This window comes from Vollenhovia emeryi, unplaced genomic scaffold, assembly GCF_000949405.1.
Source record: "Vollenhovia emeryi isolate VEMERY1.0 unplaced genomic scaffold, V.emery_V1.0 DF940546.1, whole genome shotgun sequence".
Lineage (NCBI taxonomy): Eukaryota > Metazoa > Arthropoda > Insecta > Hymenoptera > Formicidae > Vollenhovia > Vollenhovia emeryi.
In genome coordinates this window covers 1-8,292 of record NW_011965820.1, presented here as the reverse complement: position 1 = coordinate 8,292, position 8,292 = coordinate 1, and the positions used below count along the sequence as shown (strand labels likewise).

The 8,292-nt window shown below is 46.2% G+C and overlaps 2 protein-coding genes across 2 annotated transcripts; both read left to right on the top strand.

The window, feature by feature from the left end:
• The first annotated feature begins 2,790 nt into the window (after positions 1–2,790).
• On the top strand, positions 2,791–5,157 carry LOC105555923 (uncharacterized protein K02A2.6-like). Its single transcript, XM_012002973.1, has one exon. It carries the CDS (start codon positions 2,791–2,793, stop codon positions 5,155–5,157), a length of 2,367 nt encoding a protein of 788 aa, XP_011858363.1.
• A 124-nt stretch (positions 5,158–5,281) lies between these two features.
• LOC105555922 (uncharacterized protein K02A2.6-like) lies at positions 5,282–6,607 on the top strand. The gene has a single exon (XM_012002972.1). The coding sequence runs from the start codon at positions 5,282–5,284 to the stop codon at positions 6,605–6,607; it is 1,326 nt and encodes a 441-aa protein (XP_011858362.1).
• The last annotated feature ends 1,685 nt before the right edge of the window (positions 6,608–8,292 follow it).

Sequence of the window (8,292 nt, the reverse complement as noted above, 5' to 3'; positions counted from 1 at the left end):
AGAAACGCATTAACGAAAAATATTCGGTAAACGAAAGTTATTTGCCACGATTTTGTATGTATGATTATTTTATGCTATTTTTAGCTTTTGAAAACTTAAAATATAACTAATACATTATTAAAGTATATAATTTACCTGTTCTGAGACCCAATCACAAAATCTTTCTCGACGGAGCAAATCTTGGGGGAGCAACATTTGAGTTGTGTGTCTCTTGTAAGGACGCATTCTTAAATTTTTCTTTATAATTCTATGCACCTTGTTATGGTCCATACCGAGATCATATCCGATACTTCTCGTGTGCTGGTGTGCGGATTTTCTAAAATTGCTTCTCTCACTCGATTAATAGTTTCCTCCGGGCGACGATAAATATTTCTTGCGCGTGTTGACGCGTGTAACGTGCCATGCTGGACAAGGCGTGTAAATACCGTATGGAAAAACCCGTGTGCCGGATGCCGCTTTTCAGGAAAGCGCTCGGCGTACAAAATTGCGGCCTGCCTTCCATTTTTACGACATTCACCGTAGATTAATACCATATTGGCCAATTCTTCGTTAGTATAACGAGGACGCTCCATCTTTACCGCGTTTTCAATCCTCGCGTTGTCACGCAAGGAAAAAATAACGTCGGATCAGACGACGATAGTATTTTGTCTGTCCATGGTCCAATTATAGAGTGTCCAATTTTAATTCGGCACACAGGTTTTTCTATACAATATTTACTGCCCGTGTGCCGAATTAAAATTGGACACTCTATAATTGGACCATGGACAGACAAAATACTATATATGCAGATAGGTTACTACGCAGCGTGCCCCTGATGCCGGCAGACGCGCAACCCGTCATACCGCTCTGTATCGTCTTGATACACCCTGTACATGTACTGTTATGTAGCCCAGAATTTTAACAACTGTTTTTGAATATGTAACTAAATTAAGATTTGTTTTGAGGACTGTCGAACCTGGAAATAGGTCACGTACTTGTTCGCGATTCATTATCGTTACTGCGGAGCCACTATCAACTTCGAAACGAATTTGCTTTCCATTTACCGCGAGCGTACAAAAACTTATCTCTTTGCTCTGCATGTTCTAATTGTAAGACTTCGTCCAGATTGTTTGCCGACTCCTTCTTTTTGAAACATACTTTGGCAAGGTGTCCGGATCCTCCACAGCCCAAGCAGCGTACATTCCGATTTAACGTACATTTGGACGCATAGTGTGCTTTGCCGCATCTGAAACATTTAACATTTTCAATCTCCCCTTTGTTCGCATTTGGACGAGCTGAATTATTATTATTTGATTTCCAAGAATTTGTAAACTCGAGTTTCTTCTTATTCGCTTGTTTATTTTTGTATTTGTCCTGAGGCTTCTTCGTTGACTTCTTGCCCGCCTGTAAATATTCCACGCCTGCTGCTGAACTTGTAGCGCCGTTTTGTAACGATGTAGCACCTTGCTCCGAGAGCTCCATCGTGGTGGCTATATGTAAGGCTTCCTCGTTAGCTCCCTCTTTTCGAGAAGTCGAGTTTGAATTTTCTTACTTGAAAGTCCAAAAACCATTTGGTTCCTTAGTGCCGTTTTCAAATAATTTCCAAATTTGCAATGTAAGCTTAATTTGTGTAAGGTAGCTGCGAATTGTTGAACTGATTCGCCCTCTGCTTGTCGCCGTTGGTGAAATTTGAAATTTTCCGCAATCTCTAATGGTGCTGGATCGTAAAATTCTTCCAACTTGGCTGTTAATGTCTCGTATGCTTGCGAGAATGGATCTTCCGGGTCTAATCGGTCACACAAAATATCGAAAGCACTCGGTCCCATGTAATGCAGCAAATATGGTACACGAGTATTTCCCTCGATCCGAAAAATTTTGAACGCACCTTGTAATCGTTGTAACCACCGTCGCCACGTTGTAATTTCAGGATTGAAATTTTCAATCGTGAAAGAATTTGGGATTGCTATTCCCTGTCCTCTCTCTAGTTCTTGGATCGTATCGGTTGTAGAACCACTGGCGGGCATTTTCTTGAGGATTGTTCACAGCAAACGCTGTTCTGCCTTCACAAGTATGCCCGTAGTTCGTATAACTGCCTTGCCACGTTATGTCGTGCCACGTTGTAGGAAAAAAAATTTTCCTTCTTAGCCAAAATTTGTAAGCCAAATATCCGTCCTCGTCGCCAATTCTGTTAGGTTCGAGAGATGTGAAGGCTCCAATTTGACCATATAGATAGACACTACTTTATTCACTATATTTAATACAAAGTTATTCCGAACGATCTGTACTCGACGGCGGTCCGTGAGAGAGAGCGTGACTCGCACGTGTGCTTCGCCCTCGTCGCTACACCTGTCGCCGTGTCCGACGATAGCGCCGTGCAAATAAATACGGAAAAGTGAGGCCCGCGAATTTCTAATACCCGCGGTCCCAACAGACACAAATTGGCAGTGTTATACAGATAATTATTTTATCTTTAATTGTTTAATAGCAAACAAATATGAAATTGTTGTGAATGTCCACATGTCACGTCACACTGTATTCATACACAACTGTATTCATTAGATGCGACTGTGTTCATTATGTTTCTCTATTATCGATTTGACAAATGCCAGTTAGTCTTTCTATCACCGCCGATACATACGCGAAATATATTTATTTCAAATTTATAGAAGTATCCCTAGCCTTGTCCTTATTTGCCTCGACATACTGGGTTTACTTCAGTGGCGACGAGGATTTGGAATTAGAATTCGCGCGTGAAAAGAAAACAGTGCAGTGAGTACAATAGATTTCGTCATCTCAACCCAACCTCATCAAATGGAGGAATTCGCCAAAGCTCTGCTTGAGTCGCAAAGGCTCATGCAAGAAAAGATGCTCGAACAGCAACAAATCATCGTACAACTTCTTCAGCGTCAGCAACCTGGCGTCGGAGGTGAGCAGCAACTCAACCTTCCCGGCGACTCCAGTTCTCGCAGGATCAAAGATCTGGCCGATTCAATGCTCCCATTCGAGTACAACCCAGACGAAAACGCAGTCTTTGAGCAGTACTATGCTCGATACAAATCAATCTTTGAGGTCGAAAATAATGATCTCACCGACACTGCAAAAATCCGATTGCTCCTCACAAAATTCAGCACTCCGGATTTTCAGCGATACGCAGATTCGATCCTACCAAAAGAGACACATGAAATCTCTTTTACTGACACTATTAAATCGCTAAAAAAGCTTTTTGGACACCGACAGACAAAATTTAGCCTTCGTCACAAAGTTTTCAGCCTTCATAAGGAAGACAATGAGGACTACAGCCAGTATGCAGCTCGCATTAATAAACACGCCGAAAAATTTGACATCACCAGCTGCACCGCCGATGACTTCAAAGTTTTGCTTTTTGTCAGTGGTCTGAAAAGCCCACAAGAGTCACGCGTTCTCGAGAAACTTCTGACAAAAGTCGAGCACCAATACGTGCAATTCGAAGCGCTCACCGACCAAGCTCAGATCGCTGCTTTCGTAAAACTCCAGCTTGACGACCTGGTCAACGAGTGCCATCGCATGCGAAGCCTGGAGAAGGATAAAGAGACCGTTGTTGTATCATCTTCAGGATCAGAAGTCCACGCAGTTCGTCAGGGCTACAACAAACAAAAGCAGTTTCCCAACAAGAGTTCGTCTCATTGTCAGTTGAATTCACAATCGTCATCGAGTTTCCACTCCAATCAGGGACCTTGGAAACCGAAATGTAAATTCTGCGATGGCGTTCACTGGCACATCAATTGCCCATTCAAAGACAAGGAGTGCTCCGATTGCCACCAGACCGGTCACAAGCCTGGTTTCTGCGAAAAAGCCCGAATTTACATCAAGAAACTCCAGCAGAAACGCTTGCGAAATCTCTCTGACCCAACAATGAATCATCAGACTTATCAGGTCTCAGACATCAACTCAGTCGACATTCAGCGAAAATTCATTGAGCCGGACGTCAACGGCAAGAAACTTAAGCTGCAGTTCGACACAGCATCAGACATCACGATAATCTCAAAATCGAATTGGGCTCATCTCGGAAGACCGACGCTTCAACCAGTTACAAAAGCAACCAAAAGTGCATCGGGAGACTCGGTCCCACTCTTCGGACTTTTCCCGTGCGTCGTCAAATTCAAAGGTCGTGAGGAGTTCACCGAATGCTACGTTTCATCGCGTAATCTCAACTTGTTCGGAAATGACCGGATCAATAAGTTTGACCTTTGCGACACACCAATCAACCGAATCTGCAACGCAGTTCAAGTCGACGGAAGCAACAATCTCACCGCCGAGGTTATCAAGAAGTTTCCAATTCTCTTCTCAGCTGGACTTGGCCGATGCAACACGACAAAAGCGTCCCTCGTGCTGAAAGAACAGGTGAAACCCAAATTCTGCAAACCCCGAACAGTTCCATTCGCAGCTCAGAACCAAGTCGCAACAGAACTTCAGCGACTCCAGCATTTGAAAATACTCACCCCGTGCAAATACTCCGAGTGGGCAGCGCCAATTGTCGTTGTCAAGAAGAAAAACGGTAAACTACGCATCTGTGCAGACTACTTGACGGGCCTCAACGACAGCCTCGAGTCTGACAAACATCCGTTACCAACTCCAGACAAAATTTTTATGCATCTGGCCGGCAAGAAAACCTTCAGCAAAATTGACTTGTCAGACGCCTTCTGGCAAGTTGAACTCGACGACGCCGACGGCTCAAAAAAGTTGATGACAATCAACACGCATCTCGATTTATTCACAGTCAACCGACTTCAGCAGGGCGTTAAAACAGCTCCAGCAATTTTCCAGCGTCTCATCGACACCACTCTCAGCGGTACCAATACATTCGGTTTCATTGATGACATGATTACAGCCGGAATCGACGAAACAGATCACAAAAGGCAACTCTTCAAGACACTTCAACGACTTCAAGACGCAGGATTCAGACTTCAGGCCGAGAAATGCGAATTCGGAAAATCCTCCGTCGAGTTTTGCGGTCATATTGTCGACAACAAAGGAATCCGACCACATCCTGACAAGCTGCAGCAAATTCAGGACCTGCCAAGACCTCAAGACGTCTCGCAACTTCGATCTTTCATCGGCGCGGTCAACTACTACGGAAAATTCATCAAGAGCATGAAAGAGCTACGCGGACAACCTCCTTTGCAAAAACACGAAATTTGAGTGGAAGGAGGAACACGAAAACGCTTTTATCGAGCTCAAAAGGATCCTCGCTTCAGATCTCGTCTTGACTCACTACGACCCGAAGAAGAAGTTTGTACTGGCATCCGACGCATCAGCATATGGAATGGGAGCGACTCTTATGCATCGGTTTCACGACGGAAGTCTTCACCCGATAATGTGCTGGTCGGGTACGTTCAACGAAGCTGAAAAGGGCTACTCGCAAATCGACAAGGAAGCGCGAGCGTTCATCTTCGCTCTCAAGAAGGCTCACGTGTACATCGCAAACCGACATTTCACTGCTCAGATCGATCACAAGCCGTTACTGCGAATCTTCGGATCAAAACAAGGCATCCCGGCTCACTCAGCGGCTCGACTCCAGCGATTTGCCATTGTCGCTCAAGCCTACGATTTCGACATTCATTACGTGGACACTGACAGCTTCGGATACGCCGATGTCCTCTCGCGACTCATATCAAATCAAAACAAATCAAACGAAGACATGGTAATCGCTTCAGTCCAGCTTCAAGAGGAGAAGGACGTCGTCTACAGTTTCGCCATCGAAACGGTCAAAGGCCTTCCAGTCACCTTCAAGGACATCCAGCGAGGAACAAAGGACTGCCCAGTTCTCACCGCAGTCTACAATTTCATCGAGAAAGGAAATTGGCCACAAAAACGACATCAAATCCGAAATCACCAAGTGGAAGGTTTCTTTTTGATTCGCGACAACCTCTCAGTGTCAAATGATGTCATTTTCTACGGCGAACGAGTCGTTGTACCCGAAATTCACCGTCAACGAGTTCTCGAGCATCTTCACCAAGGCCACCCAGGCGAGTGTCGATCCAAATTGCTCGCCAGCAGCAAATGTTTCTGGCCCGGCATCACCAAAGACATCGAGCGCTTCGTCCGCACCTGCGAGAAGTGCGCAACAGTCTCCAAAGCTCCGATCAAGTGCAGCTTGCAGCCCTGGCCAGTGCCCGAAAAACCTTGGTCGAGAATTCATGCAGACTATGCTGGGCCCATAGACGGATTCTCATTTCTGGTCATCGTCGATGCTTTCAGCAAGTGGTCAGAAATCTTCAAAACGAAATCGACAACAGCCACAACGACAATTGAATTCTTCAAGAATGTTTTCGCTCAACATGGCTTGCCAGACACCATTGTAACCGACAATGGCCAGCAGTTTATCTCCACTGAGTTCAAGGACTTCTGCAATTCCAACGGCATTCAACACTTGACTTCATCGCCGTATCATCCACAATCGGAAGGCCAGGGAGAAAAATTCGTCGGCCTATTTAAGACAGGCTACAAGAAAGCAACAGGAAACGTTGACCAAAAAAATTCGAGAATTTCTCTTCTCCTACCGATTTACGCCTTCATACAATCTCGGCAACAAATCTCCAGCAGAGCTCCTCAACAGTCGCAGAATGAAGACCACGCTGGATCTCCTTAAACCACAACAGCCATGTTGGACCGACGTCAACTCACAGATGCAACATCAGTTCAACAATCATCACGGAGCCAAGTGGAAGCAGTTTCTGCCGGGTGACCACGTCTATTACCAGCTCCACTCTTCAACGGACAAGTGGCAATGGACTCCTGCTACAATCATCGAAAAAGTTGGAAAGGTCAACTACAACGTACGTCTTGACTTGTCAAGCAACCAGAGAGTCATTAAAGCTCACGCAAACCAGCTAAAAACTCGTTACACCAAAAACGAGTTCAATGACACCTTCGAAATCCCCGATTGGCCTGAAACAACTACTCTGACAGGCGAAGCCGAGCCTATCATCATTCAACAACCTCAACAGGACATCAACATCAATCAACCGCCGAAGCTTGATGAATCCAACTATGAAGATGCAGTTGAAGACATCGAAGAACCAGTAGTTACTTCGGCAGTCGACTAGGAAGATTTTCAACCCCGACGATCAGACCGATCGACCAAAGGAATTCCCCCCGACCGTTACCAAGCATCTTAAGAGGGGAGGAATGTTGTGAATGTCCACATGTCACGTCACACTGTATTCATACACAACTGTATTCATTAGATGCGACTGTGTTCATTATGTTTCTCTATTATCGATTTGACAAATGCCAGTTAGTTTTTCTATCACCGCCGACACATACGCGAAATATATTTATTTCATATTTATAGAAGTACCCCTAGCCTTGTCTTTATTTGCCTCGACATACAGGGTTTACTTCAGAAATGATTTACTATGTTACACAGTGTTGTCCGTATATGTTGCTAGAAAGTTCCCTTTAGCACCAAAACCCTTATAAATAAAAATAATAAATAATCGATCAATCGATAGCCTATATTCGATAATCGATTAATTAAAATCGGCCGTCGCTAAGTAATCGATTAAAGAACTAATCGATTACTATCTCTCCGATTCCCATCCCTAGTCGATGCTATGAACTGTGACATAGCGGAATAGCTGCCGCGTGCCAGCTCCTCGCCGCCGTCCCAAGGCGCGGTGTCGGTCCGCCCGGGAAAAGAGAATCCGCGCGAGGTCCGTAGGGAAACCTCCCGGGGTCGCACCAGAACGTTTTTTTGGCATATCCGCTTATCCGTAAACTTTTGTCTTTTTTTTCTTGTATCGCGTAATCGTCCGAGCGCCACCGCGCCATCCTGACAGTCGAGGGAGCGGACCGACGGAGGAGCCGAGAGGCTGAGACGGGGAGAAGGAGAGCCGAGGGGCGAGAGCGCGAGGATGCCGGCGAACGGCGGCCGCGGAGAAGCCGAGGGGCCGAGACGAGAGGAGGGCGAGTCGAGGGGCGAGGGCGCGTGGCGACGACGGACGACAAGCGCCGAGGGGCCGAGCCGCCCTGAGACCTGGGGCCCGAATACGCGGAGCCGCGCCCGAGAGGCGAGGGACGGAAGGCGGGGCCAGGCGGAGAACCGCGGGCGGATGGCCACCGAATCCGGAGAGGACCGGCGTGATCGGAGGGTCGGACCGCCGGGAAAGAGTGGCCTTCACTTGGACACAGTACGAGTGGACACTGTGCAAATGGACACGGTGCAAATAGACACGGAATATTGCACACGGTTCATTTGGACACAGAAATTTTGGACACAGAAAAGTTTCACATCGCAATGTTGAACACGGCGCAAATGGACACAGTTCTTTT